The following is a 27,731-nucleotide window of genomic DNA, read 5'->3' as shown; positions in this document are numbered from 1 at the left end:
CCATCCCATGATCCTTTCCCTTCTCCAGTTGTGTATCCCTTTTGCCAATCACCTTTCCAGCTCTTAGCTTCATCCCTCCCCCTCCTGTCTTCTATCATTTCGGATTTCCCCATCCCCCTCCCACTTTCAAATCTCTTACTATCTCTTCTTTCAGTTAGTCCTGACGAGGGGTCTCGGCCCGAAACGTCGACTGTACTTCTTCCTGTAGATGCTGCTTGTCCTGCTGCATTCCACCAGCATTTTGTGTGTGTTGCTTGAATTTCCAGCAGCTGCAGATTTCCTTGTGTCCAGAAACGAAAGGCTTATTGTATGAGGAGCTCTAGCCTTTACTTGCTGGAATTTAAAAGAATGAGGGAAGGATCTTATTGAAACCTGTTGAAAGTTGAAAGCCCTAGATAGAGTGGATGTGGAATGGATGCGTCCTGTGATGGGGAAATCTAGGATCAGAGGGCACAGCAACAGAATAGGCGGATGTCCATTTAGAATGGAGGTGAGGAAGAATTACTTTAACCAGGGAGTGGTGAATCTGTAAAATTCATTGCTACAGGCGGCTGTGAGGGCCTGGTCACTGTGTGCATTTAAGGTGGAGGTTAATAGGTTCTGGATTAGTCAGGCGTGAGGAGAAGGCTGGAGAATGGGGTTGAGAGTGAAGTGGATAAGCCGTGATGAAGTGATGGAGCAGATGCGATGGGTGAATGGCCTAACTCTGCTGATAAACACCAGCCTTGGCAGCCCATTCCAGGTGCCTACCATGCTTTATATACCAATCTTGCCCTGTTCATCTCTTTTAGCCTTTCCCCTCTCACCTTAAACACAGCTCCTCTGCTATTTGACTTTCCTAGCCTGGGTAACGAGACTCTATTTCCTCTCTGCTCCTCATAATTTTACCACAACTCCCCTCAGTAGCCAGCACTTCAAAGGAAACAACCACAGTTTGATCAGTCTCTTCTTGTAGCTCATGCCTTCTAAGCCAGACAGCATCCTGGTAAAAATGTATAGCCAACCATGAACAGTTCTAGTGTTAAGAGGAAACCTGGCCAATGGTGTGATGAATAAATCTGATTCTGAATCTGAAACAGAAGCCAAATGGGCAAGAAGCAAGTGCAGCAGTCTATGTTTACTTTTCTAGTTATTTATCAGTCAGGAAATGATGTGCTTAAGTAGTTCTAACGTTTAACATGTTCTTTACTTTTCAGATCTACTTCTATGCCACTTACATATTTGAGAAAGCTGGAATTGGCCAGGCATACATCCCATATGTTACTATGGGAACGGGGGCCTGTGAGTGTTTCTCAGCCTTATGCTGTGTAAGTAGAAGATATTTGCAAATCTATCAACAGCCAATCACTTTATCAGCAACTTGTGAAACTACTTTCACTGTCAGATTGATATCCTCCTTGTAGAGAAAGGAATAGCTTTGAGGATATCAACGGACCTGAATGTTATACTCTCATTTGACACTTTGGCTAAATTCAACCAGACTTGAACATAGGTTCAAAGTAAATGTCAAAAGAATGGAGAAGAGAGATGATTTTAATATAAGACAAAAAAGGCTGCAGATGCTGGAAGCTGGAACTAAAACAGAACACTGGAAAATCCCAGTGAGGAGGCAAAAGATGCAGCTGACACTTTAGGCCAGGATATGGGCCTGAGAAGGAACAGAGCAGACAGAGCAGATTGTAAGATATTAGCAATGCGGGGGGGGGGGGGGGTGGATAGAGGCTGGTAGATGATGGGTGGAATCATTTGGGCAATAGACAATAGACAGTAGGTGCAGAAGTAGACCATTCGGCCCCTCGAGTCTGCACCGCCATTCTGAGATAATGGCTGATCATTCACTATCAATACTCAGTCCCTGCCTTGTCCCCATATCCCTTGATTCCCCTATCCATCAGATATCTATCCAGCTCCTTCTTGAAAGCATCCAGAGAATTGGCCTCCACCGTCTTCCGAGGCAGTGCATTCCACACCTCCACAACTCTCTGGGAGAAGAAGTTTTTCCTCAACTCTGTTTTAAATAACTGACCTCTTATTCTCAATCCATGCCCTCTGAACCAGAGAAAAGGGCAGGAATATGTGGTAAGAGGATGGAGCCTGAAGTATGTTTCTCAGAACAGTATTGCAGAGATTCAGGGAACTGTGCCATTGTAGTGAGATTATTATAAGATCTGGTAATGGTAATGGGCAGATGGAGAGGTGGTCATAGGGAGAAGAAAACTAAATGGACAGGTGAGTGTGAAAGAAGGACACCAGGTGTGTGGGATACCTTTTCTTCAGTGTGGGTGTAATCTGGAATAGGATAACTGTAGGGGTAAAGGACAAGGGAAACTTGCGCAATACTTTTCAACCAAGAAGGTAAATGTGACACTGAGCCAGAGAAAAGGGCAGGAATATGTGGTAAGAGGATGGAGCCTGAAGTATGTTTCTCAGAACAGTATTGCAGAGATTCAGGGAACTGTGCCATTATAGTGAGATTATTATAAGATCTGGTAATGGAAAATCTCAGGACTCAGCCCTTAAAGGGACATGCACTCTGCAGCACTCTTCCAGCTACAGATGTTTTGACAAAGGGTCTGCAACTTGAAATGCCATCTCTTGTTTCTCTTTCTACACACACTCTCTGACCTGCCAAGCAGCTCTGTTTTTGTTGCCAATTTATGAAATCTGCAGATTTAAAAAACATATTTTCATTTACTGTCTCAGAGAAGCCCAGTCTGTGTAAGCATTCATGGAGAGACCTAGCTTTGAGCATTGGACCTTGTTAACCCTGGGTGAGCCAAGGGTATTTTCAATCTAACTGTCTTTCAATGTCTCCTCCTGTCAGGACCTCAGGAGTGTCTATCTCGATTTCTGACTCAGTGGTGGTGTTCGAGGTGGACACATCCACACCTGAAGTAGTTTTTGATTGTAGGAAAGTCATTGAAAGTACAAGAGCAGTTCACTCTGTAGAGCCCCGTCAAAGGCCAGAGTATTGGTCCTTCAGATAACAGGAGTGCGGAATAGGAGATTGGTTAGTTCTCACGCCAATGAGTTTGAGCTGTGGATAAATATTGGGATTCAGACTATTTCTGCTGTCCTTTGGGGATAGTTGAACTTGTGAACAAGTTTCTTCTGTTCTTAAAACTCCTATCAGAACTTCCTGCTGGACATGCTGCACCTGGAAGTATAGGAGTCTTGGGTCTCACACCACCAGGTTCAGGAACGGTTATTACCCTACAACCATCAGACTACTAAACAATATGGATAACCTCACTCTCCTTAATACTAAACTGATTCCACATCTGTGGACCCAATGTCAAGGATTTTACAACTCATGTTCTCGATGTTATTTATTTAATTTATTTGTTTTTATTTTCACATTGGTTGTTTGTCAGTCTTTATGTGTAGTTTTTCATTGATTTTGTTGTAGTTCTGTTTTACTGTGAATGCCTGCAAAAATACATATAGTGATATGCTGACATGTACTTTGATAATAAATGTTCTATGAACTTTGGACTTTGTAAAGATGCCTAAAATGGTCCACTGTCACTCTGCTTAGTGTTTGGGTTGAGTTGTTCCCCATTCTTGGCAAACCATTTGCAAACGTTTCGTCACCATACAAGGAGACAGCATCGGTGATGATGGTCTCACCTCATGTGGTGATGAAATGTTTGCAAATAAATTACCAAGATCAGAGAACAACTCAACCCAACCCAACCACCATCCACTTGAATTACACATTTTCCGAGCTATTTCCAACTCTGCTCAGTGTTGCTGATCTCATTGATGCAGTACCATTGTGAGAAGGACATCTAGCTATTCCTGGGCCTCCAGTCTCCAAGATGTTGCTATAACAGTCTACCTAAAATCACCAAGCAATATGATGTGCGCAAATGGTAGCTGTCACTCTGGAAAATGCAGCATCACACAAGGCTTTAGTTGGTTATATTTCCGATACAGTGACCCTCTGCATGCCAGAAGCAAAGCCTGAAACTCGAGGCTCGAGATGTGCATTGCAAGAAATAAGCTGCTCCTTCAAATTAGATAAGGAATTTCAGGGAGAAGCGCTGCCGACGTTCCAGTCCTGACGAAGGGTCTCGGCCCGAAACATCGACAGCACTTCTCCCTATAGGTGCTGCCTGACCTGCTGCATTCCACCCACATTTTGTGTGTGTTGCTTGGATTTCCAGCATCTGCAGATTTCCTCGTGTTTGCCTAAGGAATTTCAGGGTTAGCCCTGAGTGGAATGAATGGAATGAAAAAGAGGCACCGCCATGTGCAATTGGACCCTTGATTTCTTTACTTGCGGACCCCAGTAATTTTGGATTGGCAACAACATCTCTTCCACAATCTCCGTCAGCACAAGTGCACCACACAGCTGTGTGTTTAGCCCACTGCTCTAGTTGCTTTATCCTTATGACTGTGAGGCTAAGCACAACTCCAATGTTATACTTACATTTGCTGATGTCACCATTGCTGCAGGCCAAATCAAAGGTGGTGATGATTCAGCATAGAGTAGGAAGACTGAAAATCTGCCTGAGTGGTACCACAACAACAACCTCTCACTGAATGTCAGCAAGACCAAGGAGCAGATTATTGTCTTCAGAAGACCATGAGGTCCTCATCAGGAGATCAGAGGATCAGTAAATTTAAATTCCTCACTGTTACCATTTCAGGGGACCTGTCCTGGGCCCAGAACGTAAGTGTAATTACCAAGTAAGGATGTACTACTTACTTAGATATGCATCTACTTACTTAGATATTTGCAAAGCTTCAGCATGTCTTGTAAATTTTTGACAAACTTTTATAGATGTGTGGTGGAGAGTATACTGATTGATTGCTTTACAGCCTGGTTTGGAAACACAAATGCCTTTGAATGAAAAATCCTGCAAAAAGTAGTGGATGTGTCCCAGTCTGTCACGGGTAAAGCCCTCCCACCATCGAGCACATCTACATGAAGCACTGTCACAGGAAAGCAGCATCCATCATCAAGGACCACCACCACTCGGGACATGCTCTCCTCCCACTGCTGCCATCAGGGGGAAGGTACAGGACTCACACCACCCGGTTCAGGAACAGGCCTTACCCCTCAACCATCAGGCTCCGATCCAGTGGGGATAACGTAACTCAACTTCATGACCCATCACTGAACTGTTCCCACAACCTATAGGACTCACTTTCAAGGACTCTTCATCTTAGGTTCTTGATATTTATTGCTTATTTATTTATTTATTTATTATTATTTACTTTTTCTTCTGTGTTTGCCCGGTTTGTTGTCTTTTTCACATTGGCTGTTTGTCCATCCCGTTGTGTGCCGGCTTTCAAAGATTCTATGATGTTTCTTAGATATATTGTGTGTGTCTGCATGAACACTCATCTCAGTGGGGACAGATAAGTACCTTGATAATAAATTTACTTTGAACTTTGAGACGGCAAAACAAAGGTGGATGTTTCACTGAGGAGCTCCATTTATTCCCTGTGCCGACTCATCCTTCAAGAAGTGGCCCTGATGTAGGTCCATGCAGGGAGATCTGTGTTCAGGGTATTGTGGATGGGTGGGTGGGTATTGTTCTGGGCAGATCTGAGAAAAATTACATGATTTACATCTGGGAGAAGATCGCAGGGCCCTGTTTGCTCTATTCAGTGAAAACTTATCATCAGGTTTCCAAGAGTACTTTGACATAGCCAACGCCTCATTGTGTTGCATAGCTTCTAGTCACAATCCAAAGAACAGGTGACTGGCTAAAGGCCGCGTGTTTAGTTCACTGGTGTCCATGGACATCAAGTGCTCTAAATTCCTAGAAACTGAGTCATCATGACAGCCCCTAATGATTTTGTAGATAAGGAAAATTCCTTGCAACAGGTATGAATATTCCGTATCTGCCCATTTGGAAAGCTCGGGGAATTAAATGTGGGAGGCTGCAGTGCCCCTTATGCACAATCTGCTCCCAGCACCTTTGGGAATCCAAGCTCATGGTAAACGTTCATCATTCACTACCATCCCACAGAAGCTGAGTTTCTGAGCTGTCAGCCAGGTGGTCATCTGCCAATGAAGGAAGCTGATTGGCACAGGAGTTCATGGCGTGGCACCTTTGACCGCCGAGTACGGAGCAGATAGTAAGTTGGGTGCCCTGCTGCCTCTTCCAGGAGCCACCCTACAGCCCCAAGCCACGGTGTCGTCTGTCTTACAGCTGCCCAGGAGAGAGGCATTGGAGTTGGTGTGTCACTGGGTACTTGGGGCAGTGTGGTGCAGTATCCAAGCTGGAGTCAGTGCTGCCCCCTAGTGTTCACTCGGCAGAAGGCAAGCTGACTGCAGACTGCGGCGGCATTCATGGACTGGGATTATCTTTTTTCGTGTGACTCTATTTGCTGATGTATGTCCTTGCTTTCTTATACTTGTTACATGTGTCTTGTGCTGTGTGTGACTGTTGGTCATGTGTTTTGCATCTTGGCCCCAGAGTAATGCTGTTTCATTTGGCTGTGTTCATAGGTATTCATATATGGTTAAATAACAATTAAACTTTAACAAACTGAATATAGTCCTGTCCATTACAGGAATTGTCCTACCACCACCGAGCATATCTACATGAAGCACTGCCATAAGAAAGCAAAATCTATCATCGAGGGCCCCATTCAGCCAGGCCATGTTCTCTTGCTGCTACCACTGAGCAGGAGGCACAGGAGCCTCAGCAGGTTCAAGAACAGTTATTACCCTACAATGTTATTACCCTCAGGATTGTGAACCAGCACGGATGTTATGTCTTCACTTTCCCCAACTCTGAACTGATTCTGCTTTCAAGGACTCCCCAACTCAAGTTCTCCGTATTACAGTATTTATTTTTCATTTACACAGTTTGTCTTCTTTAGCACATTGGTTGTTTGTCAGTCTTCATTTATGTATAATTTTTCATATATTCTTTGTGTTTCTTTACTTGGCTGTAAATGCTGACATCATCATTATTGTTATGTGCTATGTCGTTTGACGGGTGATCATGATCTATCCATGACCATTCATGTTCTTGGCAAATGTTTCTATGGAACTGGTTTGCCATTGCTGCCTTCCGGGCAGTGTCTTTACAAGACGGGTGACCCCAGCTATTACCAATACTTTTCAGAGATTGTCTGCCTGGCGTCGCTGGTCTCATTTTCAGGACTTGTGATGTGTACCAGCTGCTCATTTGACCACTTCCTCCTACGGCTTAATGTGACCCCGATCAGGGGATTAGGCAGGTGCTACACCTTACCTAAGGGTGACTTACAGGCTAGCGAAGGGAAGGAGCAGTTTGCGGCTCCTTTGGTAGTGACATGACCACACCTCACCACCCAAAATGCCTGTGAGAAAATGTAGTGTCTAGTGGCCTGTACATACTTCAATAATAAATTTTCTTCGACTTTGACTTGACTTTGAATTCCTCACTGGGACCTACCCAAGTCTAGGTAGCCTGTACAATTGAGATGGAATGAAAATCATTGGAGATAGGCCAGGGATTATGTTCTTTGCCAATGCCACTGTGTAGTGTATTGCTCCTTGTTAGAGCAGTGAGCACAGTAATGCCCGCTTGTCTCTCTGCATGATGTTCACCATCTTGTATTACAGGGAATATCCAGCTCTTTGCACTCACAGATTAAGATCTAACCAATAAAATCTGCTCCAAAGTATCTCTTAAAACTAACTTCAGGCTACCTACATCATTGTCATTTCAGGCGATCCATCACTTGTTTATTATAATTTATTACCAAGACATTAGAAACATTGATTTTAGCAATTTACCATTTACATGGACCTTTGTTAGTATGTAAGGTCCAAGGGGCAATGAGAACCCATCACCCACCCAAGAACAAGCAACCCTGGGGCACACCTGATGAAGTGCCAAGATGCATCACAGGTAGCAGTGATAATCTTGGGACAAAAGGGAGAAAATTCAAGCTACTGTTGTTCAAGGTACTGGTTGGGTGAAGTTAAGACTCACTGGCTGTGAAAGGTAGATTAACATCAGAGGTGGTCAATGACAGAATGCCCCAAATTTCAAATGTGTGAGATAATTCAGTTTATTTTGTATCACAGGAGGCTAAGACTGACCTTCCTTTAGGTGTGGGTGATTAGCCTTGAGTAACATCTGTACTAGTGCCAGGCCGTCACCATCTCTAACAAGTAAGGGTTTGAACCTCCTCCTTCCATCTTCACTGGGATTACCATCATGGAACACACCCGGCAACATACGGGACGTGTTTGGAAATGGGAATTCATGGGGGCTGGCACCATTAGCCAGAACCTTACTTGGACCTGGACCATCTATGTAGGAGCTGTGTCTGGAAGAGCAGGTCAGTGGCTGGACTCTGAATGGAAAATATTTCACCTCCTGAGCCCCTGAAGTACTCCCACCATTTACTCAGCAATCAGGATTGCAATGGAACAGCTCCCACTTACCAGACTGATCAGGTTAATTGGCCACTGTAAACTGGCCTGGGTGTGAAGGTGAGTGATGGGCTCAGCTGATGGGACTGCGGGGAGAATGAGATTCTCAATGGGTGTCTGTTGATCAGTGTAGATTTGGGGGCTGAAGTGTGTTGTATCTCTCTTTTGCTGAATGGCTTTAGATGGACAATTGCAGTGAGTGGATAGAGACTGCGAGACCCCCTGAGATATCCACCATCCTGGTTTGGAAGCTCTTTGCCCTTCCTTCATTTTCACTGTGGTAAAACCTGAGATTGAAATAAAAACAGAGATGGCTGGACACACACTCAGCAGGCCAGGCCAGGGAAGAGAAATGAGAATTACTGCCTCATGCCAGGGACCCTTCATTGGGACAGGGAAGGAGACAAAAGGCAGTGGTTAAGCTGTAGAGAAGGAGGGGGTTGTGATTCATTCGGGGGGGGGGTAACCCCTGTTTCACCCTCTAGATGTTCAGCATCTGCAGACATTAAAGATTTCCATTCAACCTGTGACTCCTAGTCTAGAGGGTGTGGCCTCTTCAGAAAGGCTGCATCGTCCCTGAATCATCCCAGCAGGATGATACACTCGGACGACAATACCCACATTAGTGCCGTAGCGTCGAACAGACGTGGTGTATGATGCACTGAGGCATCACTCACTGCTGCTGAACACAGATTGTTCACTTAGACACTGAGTCTTCCTCCTGTCTTAGATTATGCTAACGATAGTATTCCTTTCCAGGGCCTTTTGATTGAATGCCTGGGCAGACGAGCCCTCATCCTTGGTGGCTATTCGCTTATGGCTCTGTGCTGCATGTTAATAACCCTCACACTAACCTATCAGGTAAGAGGCCTCCTGTACTGTCATTTACTGCCATTACTTAATGTTATTCACTTCAATATTCAAGTTTAAAAATAACATAGATTTGTTCTGGGTTTTCACATTAATTTTGTCATTCTTCTCGTAACTTTGCCAATATTAATAAACTGCCTGGGAGGAAATGGACGAAAGGATCTGAAGGAACCTAGTCAGATATACTGTGAGGGTGCAGGTCTGCATGCTGACTGAAATCTCCCGGTCACATAGCCTTTGTTGCTGTGCAGCTGAAACTTTCTTTTTCATAATGTTAATATAACTTCGAAATTATACTCACATGAAGTTGAAATCTATGTTAATATAATTGTCAAATACTCTAATTATGTGTTAATGAATATAATCTACAAATTTTCCAAATAATAAACACACCTCAACCTTTACTTTGAAACATTTTAGAGCTTCAACACATTTATATTTCAGTGTTTCAAGTTACAACTTTATTAGAAATTATAACATTAAACACAGAATAGAAGTCAATAGCTCATTGTTAATAAATTGCTGAATGTTAGTGCTAAGTTAAAAAGATTAGGAAATATGGAAGAGTTTCTTTGTGTGTGTGATTTTTCAATGTTCATTCTAAATATTCATATTACGCATATTACAAATAAAAATTTAAAGTGCCATGCAGCTTTCAGGCAGTGTAAATATTTCCTGTTCAGAGCAATGGTTGGCCTGCTCAGCTGTGTTTTTTATTTATCTCCAGCATCTGCAGATTCACTTGTGTTGCCTTTGAATACATTTCACTATATGTTTCGACCAATAAAAGCTAATCCTTAAACATCTAATTAAATGAATGCTAAGTCGAAGTAGGCATTGTGATTAATGTAAAAACTAAATAATGCTGGATGTAGAATTATTTGGTGTTGTGTGATGGAGAAATCATTGCTGTTCCTGACCTGAAAGAACTTGACAAAAATAGGCCAGAGGAGGTGGTTTTACATCTTACTCAAGGATAGATGTTGCCTAGTGTCCAGGACTGGTGAGCAGCTGAAAGAACACAGTTAAGGAATTTCTTTTTGAGTAAGTCCAGGTTGGAGCTCAGTTGGGAGTCTGATGGAATGGATTTGAAGGAGTCAGACTCAGTGTTTCTCATGTCTGACCCTGTGATGTAGTGACACAAAATACACTGCCGATGCTGTGGTCAAATCAACACATACAAACAGTTTAATGTTTATAGTTATTGTGTTTAGTTATTATTATTGTGTTCTTTATCTTTTGTGGGTTTTCTTTGCACTGTGTCAGAATCAGAGTAACAATTATGTCCTTCCCCTTTACGCTTGTACAGTGGAAATGACATTGAACAATCTTGAATCTTGATCCTTCTATAAGTGAAAAACACAAGAGATTCTGCAGTTGGTGGAAATCCAGAGCAACATGCACAAAATTTACAGAAACTCAGCAGGTCAGGTAGCATCTTGGGAGGGGAAGAAAGAGCCAACACTTTGGCCCAAGACTCCTCAGGAATGCTGCCAGACCTTCTGAGTTGTTCCCATAAGTCAATGCAAGTCAGTGAGCACAGAGGTGATTGGTAAGAGGGACCAGTGCAAGTTGGGATATGGACAGCAAGGATTTGGTTAATGGATCTTACATCTGTTTGTTAATGAATGTTCATTTGCATTTCTAATGAACATGCCTATATTGAAAAAATATTTAAAGATTTATGGGAGGATTTGTGTAAAGTCTGATTTCTGTAATCCAAATCTTATGTAACCTGAGAGAGCCTGCATTTGGGCACAGGCTATTTTGCAATGCCCACTCAAGGAAAGTGGCATGTTGGCAGAGTTTCCAGTTACAATGTAATTGGGGAAAACATGGAATTGGGGTGAGTGTTGAAGGAAACACTGGCTATAAATAGCTGCCACCAGCAGGGACTGGGTGATTAAATAAAAACATCGGCTAGTTTAATGAAAAAAATACTCTCATTCATGTTTTAAATCTTTATACGTGCAACTTCCTTGTTATTGATTGCCCATCCACTGCAGGAAGATCGAATGTACTGTACAGGTGTCACAAAGAAGATAGAAATACAGAAATGTAAACAAAGTGGGCAACGAAACAACAATGTAGTTCAATTTCTTAGAGCACAATAACATTTGGTGGTGGGACTGACATTGAAATTAGGACTGGGATTGTTAAACACACGTTCGAGCATTTGAGCAAGATACTAAAGAATAACATAATCTCTATGGGTATGAAACTCAGTGTTGTGGTGTTACATTCATTCCACACAAGCATATGGAAGCGAGTGTTGGACAATATCAAAGCAAAATGAGGGAAGACTCGAAGTTTGAGAAATGTGGCTTTTGAGAAGAATGATGAAAATATCGTGGACGGACAGGATAGCAAATGAGGAAGTGTTGCAAATAGTTGGAATCAGAAGAGAGCTGACATCATCAATCAGGAAACGGCATCTGGAATTTCAGGGACATGTACTGAGGAAAGGGAAGCTCAAACATCTGGCAGTGATGGTACAAAATGATGAAAGAAGAAGTTGCAATTGACAGAACATGGCAACATGAGATGCATCAAGGGATGGACAGACAAAAGTTTTGGAGAGTTTATTAGAACCTCCCAGATTAAAGACAGATGGAAGACCATGATCACCCATGCCATGTGACACGGGACATAATGATATTCACATTATTATGTGAATAAGATCCTATAAAATGTTATATCAGCTGATGTAATTCATTAATGAAACTTCAGTCTTTTTACAGACGATTGACAAATGATCACATTTTGCACTAAAACTCTGAAAGATATTGCATGAACATGTGTTCTATCCAGAACATCCTGTGGGGAAAATTAACATTTAGTTTCAATGAATTACTTATGATTTGTAATGAATATTGAAATCTAGTTCAAAGTCTGACTTTGGGGGAAGCTTCTTTCTTGACCATTGAACTTAAATCAAGTGTTGGATGGATGTGATCAAAAATAAACCAGTAAGTGAATAGATGTAACAGTCACACAGCATAATCTGTACAACATGGCCACAGTCACTGCAATCTCTATCTTCAATGTCAAGAATCAAACCATCACAGTTTAACGATAAAGGGGAAGCCTTTTAGGACCGAGATGAGGAAAAACTTCTTTTAGACAGAGAGTGGTGAATCTGTGGAATTCTCTGCCACAGGAAACAGTTGAGGCCGGTTCATTGGCTGTATTTAAGAGGAAGTTAGATATGGCCCTTGTGGCTAAAGGGATCGGGGGTATGGAGAGAAAGCAGGTACAGGGTTCTGAGTTGGATGATCAGCCATGATCATACTGAATGGCGGTGCAGGCTCAAAGGGCCGAATGGCCTACTCCTGCACCTATTTTCTACGTTTCTATGTTTCTATCCCATAGCCCACAGACATCAATAACTCAGAGATAGTGATCTCTGATATAGATTGAGGTCCTTGACCTGAATGAGTGTGAGGTCATGAATTGTTTTTACTGTTTTGTTCTGTAACCTTGTCCTTCCACTTTTGTGTTTGCAGGCTTCTTACTTCTGGGTGCCTTACATGACCATGGTCTTTCTGTTTGCGTTTATTCTGAGCTTTGGCCTGGGACCAGGTGGGTATACTTGTCAAAAGTGGTCACAGGTAGCTGCTTTCCTTCTGATGCCTTGGGGTCAGCAAGTTTTTATTTTCTGTCTGTATACTCACTTTATCTCCACAGGACATTCTGCAATCTATTTGACGCTTTTACCTATTGTAAAAATGTCCTTGTACCTCTGAATGCAGTTCTAAAATCCTTCATGTTAAAACACCAATATGGTACTTCAATGATTTACATTGCATTTTCAGACCAGCTATGACGAGAATGTTGGGGTCTATCAATTCACAGTCAGGCTCGCCACTAATTTCCTAATCCCATTGGAACTGACGTTTCAAACTTAGAAACAACATGTTGCGCAGGATTTGGTTTCCAAATACATGACGGATTCTGGAATTGAATGTAATCTGGTCCATCCCTGGATTCCTCTTGGTTCTTGCTAGCTGCCTCCAGTGTGTTGGTTGTTAACACAAATGACACATTTTCACTAAATTTTTCAATTTACAATTGATAAATCAGTCTGAATCTGAATGAGAAAGAGGCAAGAGGACAAAGCAGGAAATCTACCCAAAGAATCACTCCAAGCATTGCTCTCTCCAAGCATTGTCCTTGTTCCAGAAGGGAATGTTCTGTAAACAGATTCCAACCCCAATAAGCATGTAGCCAAATCATTATTAATTGCTTTCTTGGCCATTCCAAAGCAGATTATGAACTAGTGATTTGTTCCTTGTGAGGGATAATTGTCCACTACATTTCCAGTACTGCATTTGGAGTGTAGAAATTGAATTAATTGGATATTTCATTTAACTACTGATTAAAATGAGAATATCCCAGTTGCTTCAATGGCAGATAAAACTGTAGAGAGGAAGATAAAGTAATAGGATGATACAGAACAAGTTCAAGAATAATGCTGAAAGAGAACTTCTCGGTAGACATATTGGCTGCAGATGTTTAGCAATCACAAAGTCTAGCTGGGGAGAGATACGGAAAGGTTTAGAACAAGCTCAGTGATAATGCGGAAGGAGATGTGTTAGGTGGAAATGTTCAGCCAATGACAAATCCAGTAAACATCCACAACCACAATAGGGGAACGTGTTGGAGGAGACCACGCTGAGTATTTGTACTGCTGTGTCACTGCTGGAGTTAGATTCTAGCCCAGTTGCCTGCCAGGCTTTCCAGGGTTCGCCTCAAGCAGAGGCAAGTATTGAGACTTGGAGCAGATCAGGAGGGATCAGTGGAAGTCTAAGGTTGTTTGAGCTATACAGTTCAAAACAATAACAAGGTGGCCTACAGGGAAGAAGTCATCTCTCTGACACAGTGGTATCAAGAAAACAACCTCCCCCTCAATGTTGCAAAAACAAAAGAGCTGGTTGTGGACTACAGGAGGAATGAAGACAGGCCACTCCTGTTGACATCAGTGGATCTGGATTTGAGAGGGTGAACAGCTTTAAGTTCCTCGGCACCCACATCACTGAGGACCTCACATGGTCTGTACACACCAGCTGTGTTGTCAAAAAGGCACAACTGTGCCTCCTTCACCTCAGACGGTTGAGGAAGTTTGGCAGGGGCCCCCAGATCCACAGGGGCACAACTGAGAGCATCCTGACTGGCTGCGTCACTGCCTGGTATGGGAACTGTACCTCCTTCAATCGCAGGACCCTGCAGAGAGTGGTGCGGACAGCCCCGCACAGTTCTGTAGTTGTGAACTTCCCATGATTCAGGGCATTTACAAACACAGGTGTGAGAAAAGGACCCGAAGGATCATTGGGGACCTGAGTCATCCCAACCACAATCTATTCCAGCTGCTACCATCTGGGAAACGGTACTGCAGCATAAAAGCCAGGACAGGACCAACAGTCTCCGAGGCAGCTTCTTCCACCAGGCCATCAGACTGATTAACTCACACTGATCTGAATGTATTTCTATGTTATATTGACTGTTCTATTTATTATAAATTACTATGATTGCACATTGCATATTTAGACGGAGACATAACGTGAAGATTTTTACTCCTCATGTATGTGAAGGATGAAGTCAATTCACTTCAATTCAGTTCAAGTTCAAAGTAAAGTTTGAAGTAAATTTATTATCAAAGTACCTATGTGTCACCATATACAGCCCTGGGATTCATTTTATTGTGGGCATTCACAGTAAATACAAAGAAATAACAAATAATCAAGCAAAATAATAACAATAATAAATAAGTAAATCAATAAATAGAGGATATGAGCTGAAGAGTTCTTGAAAGTGAGTGTATGGATTGTGTAAACAATTCAGTGATGTGGCGAGTGAAGTTGGTAGTGAGAGTCCTGAGGATGCTGTGCCTTCCTCCTGATGGAGGCAGAGAGAAGACAGTGTGGCCTGGGTGGTGGAGATCAATGATGAAGGAGATTGTTTTCCTGTGACTCAAGTTATGCTCAATGGGGAGGGCGAGTGGTGGAATTCTAAAATAACTCACTGGGTCTGTGCTAGTGAATCAGGATGGGGGTGGGGGGAGAGATGAATAGAATCAGTGACTGCAGGGCAATAGAGGGATCAGGATACAGTGGAGTGAATACTACCCCCAAAACCGAATCACCCTCGGTTAACAATTCAACTGTAAGAACAGATGCAAACCCAGCTTTTATATGTCAACTTCTGCTGGTGCCCTCAAGAAAAAGTACTCATGCAAAAAATTTAATTTGAAATATTAATGAGATTTCCTTAATCTTCTATTTTAGATTAGTGGGGATAAACCATATTCGCAGTTAATTAAGTAACTAAAATTGGATGTAGTTAATGTCAGCTGACTCAGCTTGTGATGTACAGAAAAATGACCCTCTGACCCTGCTCAGGCAGAGGGGTAAACAGTGCCTATTGAGGCTGGTATCTGTGGAGGGGGGTAAACAGTGCCTATTGAGGCTGGTACGCAGTGCCTATTGAGGCTGGTATCTGTGGAGGGTGGTACGCAGTGCCTATTGAGGCTGGTATCTGTGGAGGCTGGTACGCAGTGCCTATTGAGGCCGGTATCTGTGGAGGGTGGTACACAGTGCCTACTGAGGCCGGAATCTGTGGGGGGGGGGGGTACACAGTGCCTATTGAGGCTTGTATCTGTGGAGGGTGGTACGCAGTGCCTATTGAGGCCGGTATCTGTGGAGGGTGGTACACAGTGCCTATTGAGGCCGGTATCTGTGGAGGGTGGTACACAGTGCCTACTGAGGCTGGTATCTGTGGAGGCTGGTACACAGTGCCTATTGAGGCCAGTATCTGTGGGGGGGGGATATGCAGTGCCTATTGAGGCTGGTATCTGTGGAGGGTGGTACGCAGTGCCTATTGAGGCTGGTATCTGTGGAGGGTGGTACGCAGTGCCTACTGAGGCCGGTATCTGTGGAGGGTGGTACGCAGTGCCTATTGAGGCCAGTATCTGTGGAGGGTGGTACGCAGTGCCTACTGAGGCCGGTATCTGCGGAGGGTGGTACGCAGTGCCTATTGAGGCCAGTATCTGTGGAGGGTGGTACGCAATGCCTATTGAGGCTGGTATCTGTGGAGGGTGGTACGCAGTGCCTATTGAGGCCAGTATCTGTGGAGGGTGGTACGCAATGCCTATTGAGGCTGGTATCTGTGGAGGGTGGTACGCAGTGCCTATTGAGGCCGGTATCTGTGGAGGGTGGTACGCAGTGCCTACTGAGGCCGGTATCTGTGGAGGCTGGTACGCAGTGCCTATTGAGGCCGGTATCTGTGGAGGGTGGTACGCAATGCCTATTGAGGCTTGTATCTGTGGAGGGTGGTAAACAGTGCCTATTGAGGCCGGTATCTGTGGAGGGTGGTACGCAGTGCCTATTGAGGCCGGTATCTGTGGAGGGTGGTACACAGTGCCTATTGAGGCTGGTATCTGTGGAGGGTGGTACGCAGTGCCTATTGAGGCCGGTATCTGTGGAGGGTGGTACGCAATGCCTATTGAGGCTTGTATCTGTGGAGGGTGGTAAACAGTGCCTATTGAGGCTTGTATCTGTGGAGGGTGGTACACAGTGCCTATTGAGGCCGGTATCTGTGGAGGGTGGTACACAGTGCCTATTGAGGCTGGTATCTGTGGAGGGTGGTACTCAGTGCCTATTGAGGCCGGTATCTGTGGAGGGTGGTACACAGTGCCTATTGAGGCTGGTATCTGTGGAGGGTGGTACGCAGTGCCTACTGAGGCTGGTATCTGTGGAGGCTGGTACGCAGTGCCTACAGAGGCTGGTATCTGTGGAGGGTGGTACTCAGTGCCTATTGAGGCCGGTATCTGTGGAGGGTGGTACGCAGTGCCTATTGAGGCCAGTATCTGTGGGGGGGGGATATGCAGTGCCTATTGAGGCTGGTATCTGTGGAGGGTGGTACGCAGTGCCTACTGAGGCCGGTATCTGTGGAGGGTGGTACGCAGTGCCTATTGAGGCCGGTATCTGTGGAGGGTGGTACGCAGTGCCTACTGAGGCCGGTATCTGTGGAGGGTGGTACGCAATGCCTATTGAGGCCGGTATCTGCGGAGGGTGGTACGCAGTGCCTATTGAGGCCGGTATCTGTGGAGGGTGGTACGCAGTGCCTACTGAGGCCGGTATCTGTGGAGGGTGGTACGCAGTGCCTATTGAGGCTGGTATCTGTGGAGGGTGGTACGCAATGCCTATTGAGGCCGGTATCTGTGGGGGGGGGGGGTACGCAGTGCCTATTGAGGCCGGTATCTGTGGAGGGTGGTACGCAGTGCCTACTGAGGCCGGTATCTGTGGAGGGTGGTACGCAGTGCCTACTGAGGCTGGTATCTGTGGAGGGTGGTACGCAGTGCCTATTGAGGCCGGTATCTGTGGAGGGTGGTACGCAGTGCCTATTGAGGCCGGTATCTGTGGAGGGTGGTACGCAGTGCCTATTGAGGCCGGTATCTGTGGAGGGTGGTACACAGTGCCTATTGAGTCCGGTATTTGTGGAGGGTGGTACGCAGTGCCTATTGAGGCTGGTATCTGTGGAGGGTGGTATGCAGTGCCTATTGAGGATGGTATCTGTGGAGGGTGGTACACAGTGCCTATTGAGGCCAGTATCTGTGGAGGGTGGTACGCAGTGCCTATTGAGGCCGGTATCTGTGGAGGGTGGTACGCAGTGCCTATTGAGGCCGGTATCTGTGGAGGGTGGTACGCAATGCCTATTGAGGCTTGTATCTGTGGAGGGTGGTACGCAGTGCCTATTGAGGCCGGTATCTGTGGAGGGTGGTACGCAATGCCTATTGAGGCTTGTATCTGTGGAGGGTGGTACACAGTGCCTATTGAGGCCGGTATCTGTGGAGGGTGGTACACAGTGCCTACTGAGGCTGGTATCTGTGGAGGCTGGTACACAGTGCCTATTGAGGCCAGTATCTGTGGGGGGGGGATATGCAGTGCCTATTGAGGCTGGTATCTGTGGAGGGTGGTACGCAGTGCCTATTGAGGCTGGTATCTGTGGAGGGTGGTACGCAGTGCCTACTGAGGCCGGTATCTGTGGAGGGTGGTACGCAGTGCCTATTGAGGCCAGTATCTGTGGAGGGTGGTACGCAGTGCCTACTGAGGCCGGTATCTGCGGAGGGTGGTACGCAGTGCCTATTGAGGCCAGTATCTGTGGAGGGTGGTACGCAATGCCTATTGAGGCTGGTATCTGTGGAGGGTGGTACGCAGTGCCTATTGAGGCCAGTATCTGTGGAGGGTGGTACGCAATGCCTATTGAGGCTGGTATCTGTGGAGGGTGGTACGCAGTGCCTATTGAGGCCGGTATCTGTGGAGGGTGGTACGCAGTGCCTACTGAGGCCGGTATCTGTGGAGGCTGGTACGCAGTGCCTATTGAGGCCGGTATCTGTGGAGGGTGGTACGCAATGCCTATTGAGGCTTGTATCTGTGGAGGGTGGTAAACAGTGCCTATTGAGGCCGGTATCTGTGGAGGGTGGTACGCAGTGCCTATTGAGGCCGGTATCTGTGGAGGGTGGTACACAGTGCCTATTGAGGCTGGTATCTGTGGAGGGTGGTACGCAGTGCCTATTGAGGCCGGTATCTGTGGAGGGTGGTACGCAATGCCTATTGAGGCTTGTATCTGTGGAGGGTGGTAAACAGTGCCTATTGAGGCTTGTATCTGTGGAGGGTGGTACACAGTGCCTATTGAGGCCGGTATCTGTGGAGGGTGGTACACAGTGCCTATTGAGGCTGGTATCTGTGGAGGGTGGTACTCAGTGCCTATTGAGGCCGGTATCTGTGGAGGGTGGTACACAGTGCCTATTGAGGCTGGTATCTGTGGAGGGTGGTACGCAGTGCCTACTGAGGCTGGTATCTGTGGAGGCTGGTACGCAGTGCCTACAGAGGCTGGTATCTGTGGAGGGTGGTACTCAGTGCCTATTGAGGCCGGTATCTGTGGAGGGTGGTACGCAGTGCCTATTGAGGCCAGTATCTGTGGGGGGGGGATATGCAGTGCCTATTGAGGCTGGTATCTGTGGAGGGTGGTACGCAGTGCCTACTGAGGCCGGTATCTGTGGAGGGTGGTACGCAGTGCCTATTGAGGCCGGTATCTGTGGAGGGTGGTACGCAGTGCCTACTGAGGCCGGTATCTGTGGAGGGTGGTACGCAATGCCTATTGAGGCCGGTATCTGCGGAGGGTGGTACGCAGTGCCTATTGAGGCCGGTATCTGTGGAGGGTGGTACGCAGTGCCTACTGAGGCCGGTATCTGTGGAGGGTGGTACGCAGTGCCTATTGAGGCTGGTATCTGTGGAGGGTGGTACGCAATGCCTATTGAGGCCGGTATCTGTGGGGGGGGGGGTACGCAGTGCCTATTGAGGCCGGTATCTGTGGAGGGTGGTACGCAGTGCCTACTGAGGCCGGTATCTGTGGAGGGTGGTACGCAGTGCCTACTGAGGCTGGTATCTGTGGAGGGTGGTACGCAGTGCCTATTGAGGCCGGTATCTGTGGAGGGTGGTACGCAGTGCCTATTGAGGCCGGTATCTGTGGAGGGTGGTACGCAGTGCCTATTGAGGCCGGTATCTGTGGAGGGTGGTACACAGTGCCTATTGAGTCCGGTATTTGTGGAGGGTGGTACGCAGTGCCTATTGAGGCTGGTATCTGTGGAGGGTGGTATGCAGTGCCTATTGAGGATGGTATCTGTGGAGGGTGGTACACAGTGCCTATTGAGGCCAGTATCTGTGGAGGGTGGTACGCAGTGCCTATTGAGGCCGGTATCTGTGGAGGGTGGTACGCAGTGCCTATTGAGGCCGGTATCTGTGGAGGGTGGTACGCAATGCCTATTGAGGCTTGTATCTGTGGAGGGTGGTACGCAGTGCCTATTGAGGCCGGTATCTGTGGAGGGTGGTACGCAATGCCTATTGAGGCTTGTATCTGTGGAGGGTGGTAAACAGTGCCTATTGAGGCCGGTATCTGTGGAGGGTGGTACGCAGTGCCTATTGAGGCCGGTATCTGTGGAGGGTGGTACACAGTGCCTATTGAGGCCAGTATCTGTGGAGGGTGGTAAACAGTGCCTATTGAGGCCGGTATCTGTGGAGGGTGGTACGCAATGCCTATTGAGGCTTGTATCTGTGGAGGGTGGTAAACAGTGCCTATTGAGGCTTGTATCTGTGGAGGGTGGTACGCAGTGCCTATTGAGTCCGGTATCTGTGGAGGGTGGTACGCAATGCCTATTGAGGCCGGTATCTGTGGAGGGTGGTACACAGTGCCTATTGAGGCCGGTATCTGTGGAGGGTGGTACGCAGTGCCTATTGAGGCCGGTATCTGTGGAGGGTGGTACACAGTGCCTATTGAGGCTGGTATCTGTGGAGGGTGGTACACAGTGCCTATTGAGGCCAGTATCTGTGGAGGGTGGTACACAGTGCCTATTGAGGCTGGTATCTGTGGGGGGGGGGGTACACAGTGCCTATTGAGGCTTGTATCTGTGGAGGGTGGTACGCAGTGCCTATTGAGGCCGGTATCTGTGGAGGGTGGTACGCAGTGCCTACTGAGGCCGGTATCTGTGGAGGCTGGTACGCAGTGCCTATTGAGGCCGGTATCTGTGCAGGGTGGTACACAGTGCCTATTGAGGCCGGTATCTGTGGAGGGTGCTACGCAATGCCTATTGAGGCCGGTATCTGTGGAGGGTGCTACGCAATGCCTATTGAGGCTGGTATCTGTGGAGGGTGGTACACAATGCCTATTGAGGCTGGTATCTGTGGAGGGTGGTACGCAGTGCCTATTGAGGCCGGTATCTGTGGAGGGTGGTACGCAGTGCCTATTGAGGCCGGTATCTGTGGAGGGTGGTACGCAGTGCCTATTGAGGCTGGTATCTGTGGAGGGTGGTACACAGTGCCTATTGAGGCTGGTATCTGTGGAGGGTGCTACGCAGTGTCTATTGAGGCCGGTATCTGTGGGGGGGGGGGTACGCAGTGCCTATTGAGGCTGGTATCTGTGGAGGGTGGTACGCAGTGCCTACTGAGGCCGGTATCTGTGGGGGGGGGGTACGCAGTGCCTACTGAGGCCGGTATCTGTGGGGGGGGGGTACGCAGTGCCTATTGAGGCTGGTATCTGTGGAGGGTGGTACGCAGTGCCTACTGAGGCCGGTATCTGTGGAGGGTGGTACGCAGTGCCTACTGAGGCCGGTATCTGTGGAGGGTGGTACGCAGTGCCTATTGAGGCCGGTATCTGTGGAGGGTGGTACACAATGCCTATTGAGGCTGGTATCTGTGGAGGGTGGTACGCAGTGCCTATTGAGGCTGGTATCTGTGGAGGGTGGTACGCAGTGCCTACTGAGGCCGGTATCTGTGGGGGGGGGGTACGCAGTGCCTACTGAGGCCGGTATCTGTGGGGGGGGGGTACGCAGTGCCTATTGAGGCTGGTATCTGTGGAGGGTGATACTCAGTGCCTATTGAGGCCGGTATCTGTGGAGGGTGGTACGCAGTGCCTATTGAGGCCAGTATCTGTGGAGGGTGGTACACAGTGCCTATTGAGGCCGGTATCTGTGGAGGGTGGTACACAGTGCCTATTGAGGCCGGTATCTGTGGAGGTTGGTACACAGTGCCTATTGAGGCCGGTATCTGTGGAGGGTGGTACACAGTGCCTATTGAGGCTGGTATCTGTGGGGGGGGGGGTACACAGTGCCTATTGAGGCCGGTATCTGTGGAGGGTGGTACGCAGTGCCTACTGAGGCCTGTATCTGTGGAGGGTGGTACTCAGTGCCTACTGAGGCCGGTATCTGTGGAGGCTGGTACGCAGTGCCTATTGAGGCTGGTATCTGTGGAGTGTGGTACACAGTGCCTACTGAGGCTGGTATCTGTGGAGGCTGGTACGCAGTGCCTATTGAGGCCAGTATCTGTGGAGGGTGGTACGCAGTGCCTATTGAGGCCGGTATCTGTGGAGGGTGGTACGCAGTGCCTATTGAGGCCAGTATCTGTGGAGTGTGGTACACAGTGCCTATTGAGGCCAGTATCTGTGGAGGGTGGTAAACAGTGCCTATTGAGGCTGTTATCTGTGCTGGCTGGTACGCAGTGCCTACTGAGGCCGGTATCTGTGGGGGGGGGGGTACGCAGTGCCTATTGAGGCCTGTATCTGTGGAGGGTGGTACTCAGTGCCTATTGAGGCCGGTATCTGTGGAGGGTGGTACACAGTGCCTACTGAGGCCGGTATCTGTGGAGGGTGGTACGCAGTGCCTATTGAGGCTGGTATCTGTGGAGGGTGGTACACAGTGCCTATTGAGGCCGGTATCTGTGGAGGGTGGTACGCAGTGCCTATTGAGGCCGGTATCTGTGGAGGGTGGTACACAGTGCCTATTGAGGCTGGTATCTGTGGAGGGTGCTACGCAGTGTCTATTGAGGCCGGTATCTGTGGGGGGGTGGGGTACGCAGTGCCTATTGAGGCTGGTATCTGTGGAGGGTGGTACGCAGTGCCTACTGAGGCCGGTATCTGTGGGGGGGGGGGTACGCAGTGCCTACTGAGGCCAGTATCTGTGGGGGGGGGGGGTACGCAGTGCCTATTGAGGCTGGTATCTGTGGAGGGTGGTACACAGTGCCTATTGAGTCCGGTATCTGTGGAGTGTGGTACACAGTGCCTATTGAGTCCGGTATCTGTGGAGTGTGGTACACAGTGCCTATTGAGGCTGGTATCTGTGCTGGCTGGTACGCAGTGCCTACTGAGGCCGGTATCTGTGGGGGGGGGGTACGCAGTGCCTATTGAGGCCGGTATCTGTGGAGGGTGGTACGCAGTGCCTATTGAGGCTGGTATCTGTGGGGGGGGGGGTACACAGTGCCTATTGAGGCCGGTATCTGTGGAGGGTGGTACGCAGTGCCTATTGAGGCCAGTATCTGTGGAGGGTGGTACACAGTGCCTATTGAGGCCGGTATCTGTGGAGGGTGGTACACAGTGCCTATTGAGGCCGGTATCTGTGGAGGGTGGTACACAGTGCCTATTGAGGCCGGTATCTGTGGAGGGTGGTACACAGTGCCTATTGAGGCTGGTATCTGTGGGGGGGGGGGTACACAGTGCCTATTGAGGCTGGTATCTGTGGAGGGTGGTACGCAGTGCCTACTGAGGCCGGTATCTGTGGGGGGGGGGTACGCAGTGACTATTGAGGCTGGTATCTGTGGAGGGTGGTACGCAGTGCCTACTGAGGCCGGTATCTGTGGAGGGTGGTACGCAGTGCCTACTGAGGCCGGTATCTGTGGAGGGTGGTACGCAGTGCCTATTGAGGCCGGTATCTGTGGAGGGTGGTACACAATGCCTATTGAGGCTGGTATCTGTGGAGGGTGGTACGCAGTGCCTATTGAGGCCGGTATCTGTGGAGGGTGGTACTCAGTGCCTACTGAGGCCGGTATCTGTGGAGGCTGGTACGCAGTGCCTATTGAGGCCGGTATCTGTGGAGGGTGGTACGCAGTGCCTATTGAGGCCGGTATCTGTGGAGGCTGGTACGCAGTGCCTATTGAGGCCGGTATCTGTGGAGGGTGGTACGCAGTGCCTATTGAGGCCGGTATCTGTGGAGGCTGGTACGCCGTGCCTATTGAGGCCGGTATCTGTGGAGGGTGGTACGCAGTGCCTATTGAGGCTGGTATCTGTGGAGGGTGGTACACAGTGCCTATTGAGGCTGGTATCTGTGGAGGGTGGTACTCAGTGCCTACTGAGGCCGGTATCTGTGGAGGGTGGTACGCAGTGCCTATTGAGGCCGGTATCTGTGGAGGCTGGTACGCAGTGCCTATTGAGGCCGGTATCTGTGGAGGGTGGTACGCAGTGCCTATTGAGGCTGGTATCTGTGGAGGGTGGTACACAGTGCCTATTGAGGCTGGTATCTGTGGAGGGTGGTACTCAGTGCCTACTGAGGCCGGTATCTGTGGAGGCTGGTACGCAGTGCCTATTGAGGCCGGTATCTGTGGAGGGTGGTACGCAGTGCCTATTGAGGCTGGTATCTGTGGAGGGTGGTACACAGTGCCTATTGAGGCTGGTATCTGTGGAGGGTGCTACGCAGTGTCTATTGAGGCCGGTATCTGTGGGGGGGGGGGGTACGCAGTGCCTCTTGAGGCTGGTATCTGTGGAGGGTGGTACGCAGTGCCTACTGAGGCCGGTATCTGTGGGGGGGGGGGTACGCAGTGCCTATTGAGGCTGGTATCTGTGGAGGGTGGTACGCAGTGCCTACTGAGGCCGGTATCTGTGGAGGGTGGTACGCAGTGCCTACTGAGGCCGGTATCTGTGGAGGGTGGTACGCAGTGCCTTTTGAGGCCGGTATCTGTGGAGGGTGGTACACAATGCCTATTGAGGCTGGTATCTGTGGAGGGTGGTACGCAGTGCCTATTGAGGCTGGTATCTGTGGAGGGTGGTACTCAGTGCCTACTGAGGCCGGTATCTGTGGAGGCTGGTACGCAGTGCCTATTGAGGCCGGTATCTGTGGAGGGTGGTACGCAGTGCCTATTGAGGCTGGTATCTGTGGAGGGTGGTACACAGTACCTATTGAGGCTGGTATCTGTGGAGGGTGCTACGCAGTGTCTATTGAGGCCGGTATCTGTGGGGGGGGGGGGGTACGCAGTGCCTATTGAGGCTGGTATCTGTGGAGGGTGGTACGCAGTGCCTACTGAGGCCGGTATCTGTGGGGGGGGGGGGTACGCAGTGCCTATTGAGGCTGGTATCTGTGGAGGGTGGTACGCAGTGCCTACTGAGGCCGGTATCTGTGGAGGGTGGTACGCAGTGCCTACTGAGGCCGGTATCTGTGGAGGGTGGTACGCAGTGCCTATTGAGGCCGGTATCTGTGGAGGGTGGTACACAATGCCTATTGAGGCTGGTATCTGTGGAGGGTGGTACGCAGTGCCTATTGAGGCTGGTATCTGTGGAGGGTGGTACTCAGTGCCTACTGAGGCCGGTATCTGTGGAGGCTGGTACGCAGTGCCTATTGAGGCCGGTATCTGTGGAGGGTGGTACGCAGTGCCTATTGAGGCTGGTATCTGTGGAGGGTGGTACACAGTGCCTATTGAGGCTGGTATCTGTGGAGGGTGCTACGCAGTGTCTATTGAGGCCGGTATCTGTGGGGGGGGGGTACGCAGTGCCTATTGAGGCTGGTATCTGTGGAGGGTGGTACGCAGTGCCTACTGAGGCCGGTATCTGTGGGGGGGGGGTACGCAGTGCCTATTGAGGCTGGTATCTGTGGAGGGTGGTACGCAGTGCCTACTGAGGCCGGTATCTGTGGAGGCTGGTACGCAGTGCCTATTGAGGCCGGTATCTGTGGAGGGTGGTACGCAGTGCCTATTGAGGCCGGTATCTGTGGAGGCTGGTACGCAGTGCCTATTGAGTCCGGTATCTGTGGAGTGTGGTACACAGTGCCTATTGAGTCCGGTATCTGTGGAGTGTGGTACGCAGTGCCTATTGAGGCTGGTATCTGTGCTGGCTGGTACGCAGTGCCTACTGAGGCCGGTATCTGTGGGGGGGGGGTACGCAGTGCCTATTGAGGCCGGTATCTGTGGAGGGTGGTACGCAGTGCCTATTGAGGCTGGTATCTGTGGAGGGTGATACTCAGTGCCTATTGAGGCCGGTATCTGTGGAGGGTGATACGCAGTGCCTATTGAGGCCAGTTTCTGTGGAGGGTGGTACACAGTGCCTATTGAGGCCGGTATCTGTGGAGGCTGGTACACAGTGCCTATTGAGGCCGGTATCTGTGGAGGGTGGTACACAGTGCCTATTGAGGCCGGTATCTGTGGAGGGTGGTACACAGTGCCTATTGAGGCTGGTATCTGTGGGGGGGGGGGGGGGTACACAGTGCCTATTGAGGCCGGTATCTGTGGAGGGTGGTACGCAGTGCCTACTGAGGCCTGTATCTGTGGAGGGTGGTACTCAGTGCCTACTGAGGCCGGTATCTGTGGAGGCTGGTACGCAGTGCCTATTGAGGCCGGTATCTGTGGAGGGTGGTACACAGTGCCTTTTGAGGCCGGTATCTGTGGAGGGTGGTACACAGTGCCTATTGAGGCTGGTATCTGTGGAGGGTGGTACTCAGTGCCTATTGAGGCTGGAATCTGTGGAGGGTGGTATGCAGTGCCTATTGAGGCTGGAATCTGTGGAGGGTGGTACGCAGTGCCTACTGAGGCCGGTATCTGTGGAGGGTGGTACGCAGTGCCTATTGAGGCCGGTATCTGTGGAGGGTGCTACGCAGTGCCTACTGAGGCCGGTATCTGTGGAGGGTGGTATGCAGTGCCTATTGAGGCCGGTATCTGTGGAGGGTGCTACGCAATGCCTATTGAGGCTGGTATCTGTGGAGGGTGGTACGCAGTGCCTACTGAGGCCGGTATCTGTGGAGGGTGGTACGCAGTGCCTACTGAGGCTGGTATCTGTGGAGTGTGGTACACAGTGCCTACTGAGGCTGGTATCTGTGGAGGCTGGTACGCAGTGCCTATTGAGGCCAGTATCTGTGGAGGGTGGTACGCAGTGCCTATTGAGGCCGGTATCTGTGGAGGGTGGTACGCAGTGCCTATTGAGGCCAGTATCTGTGGAGTGTGGTACACAGTGCCTATTGAGGCCAGTATCTGTGGAGGGTGGTAAACAGTGCCTATTGAGGCTGTTATCTGTGCTGGCTGGTACGCAGTGCCTACTGAGGCCGGTATCTGTGGGGGGGGGGGTACGCAGTGCCTATTGAGGCCGGTATCTGTGGAGTGTGGTACTCAGTGCCTATTGAGGCCGGTATCTGTGGAGGGTGGTACACAGTGCCTGTTGAGGCTTGTATCTGTGGAGGGTGGTACTCAGTGCCTGTTGAGGCTGGTATCTGTGGAGAGTGAGCATTAGTCAGCTGTGTCCTTGTTTCTCATTGTTTGTAAGTCCTGGGTTGGAACAGATAATCGAAGCCTGAAGATCAATCAGAAGCCCAGAAATTCAGGCCTGACAGCCGGTGTCCCAAGTGAATTCACTGGGGAATTTGGGATCCAGATTCTGCCCCAAATTCCCCAGTGAAAGGAAGAGTCCACTGGAGGCTGGAGGCCAAAGACTGGGGTTAGAGGATTTTGTGTGTGGGTGGGTGGGGAGGTGAGAGGGAGGGAGGGAGGAATGCGGCGTGCTTTGGTTGCTTTGTGGCTTGCTACGTATGTTGTGTTTTGTTCTGCCGAGCATTGTGGACGGGTAGATTTTACAGTAATAGACAATAGACAATAGGTGCAGAAGTAGACCATTCGGCCCCTCGAGTCTGCACCGCCATTCTGAGATCATGGCTGATCATTCACTATCAATACCCAGTCCCTGCCTTGTCCCCATATCCCTTGATTCCCCTATCCATCAGATATCTATCCAGCTCCTTCTTGAAAGCATCCAGAGAATTGGCTTCCACCGTCTTCCGAGGCAGTGCATTCCACACCTGCACAACTCTCTGGGAGAAGAAGCTCTTCCTCAACTCTGTTTTAAATAACTGACCTCTTATTCTCAATCCATGCCCTCTGGTACTGGACTCTCC

At 48.9% G+C, this 27,731-nt stretch overlaps 2 protein-coding genes across 6 annotated transcripts in view; one reads left to right on the top strand and one right to left on the bottom strand.

Annotated features, from left to right (window-relative positions):
* The window catches only part of LOC132404263 (solute carrier family 2, facilitated glucose transporter member 11-like), an 88,910-nt gene that overhangs the window by 47,596 nt on the left and 13,583 nt on the right, over positions 1 to 27,731 (top strand). For all 5 annotated transcript variants that reach the window (XM_059988401.1, XM_059988397.1, XM_059988400.1 and 2 more), the window contains 3 exons: positions 1,197 to 1,307; positions 9,155 to 9,256; positions 12,772 to 12,847. In XM_059988401.1, the coding sequence (XP_059844384.1) occupies positions 1,197 to 1,307; positions 9,155 to 9,256; positions 12,772 to 12,847 (289 nt within the window). The remainder of the gene's footprint in view (positions 1 to 1,196; positions 1,308 to 9,154; positions 9,257 to 12,771; positions 12,848 to 27,731) is intronic.
* Positions 1 to 27,731, bottom strand: part of LOC132404267 (uncharacterized) — a 504,471-nt gene that overhangs the window by 464,679 nt on the left and 12,061 nt on the right. The gene's annotated exons all lie outside the window — the stretch shown is intronic.

Source organism: Hypanus sabinus, chromosome 13, assembly GCF_030144855.1.
Source record: "Hypanus sabinus isolate sHypSab1 chromosome 13, sHypSab1.hap1, whole genome shotgun sequence".
Taxonomy (NCBI): Eukaryota; Metazoa; Chordata; class Chondrichthyes; order Myliobatiformes; family Dasyatidae; genus Hypanus; species Hypanus sabinus.
The sequence above is the reverse complement of the archived record's forward strand: the minus strand, read 5'-3'. Positions and strand labels throughout refer to the sequence as shown.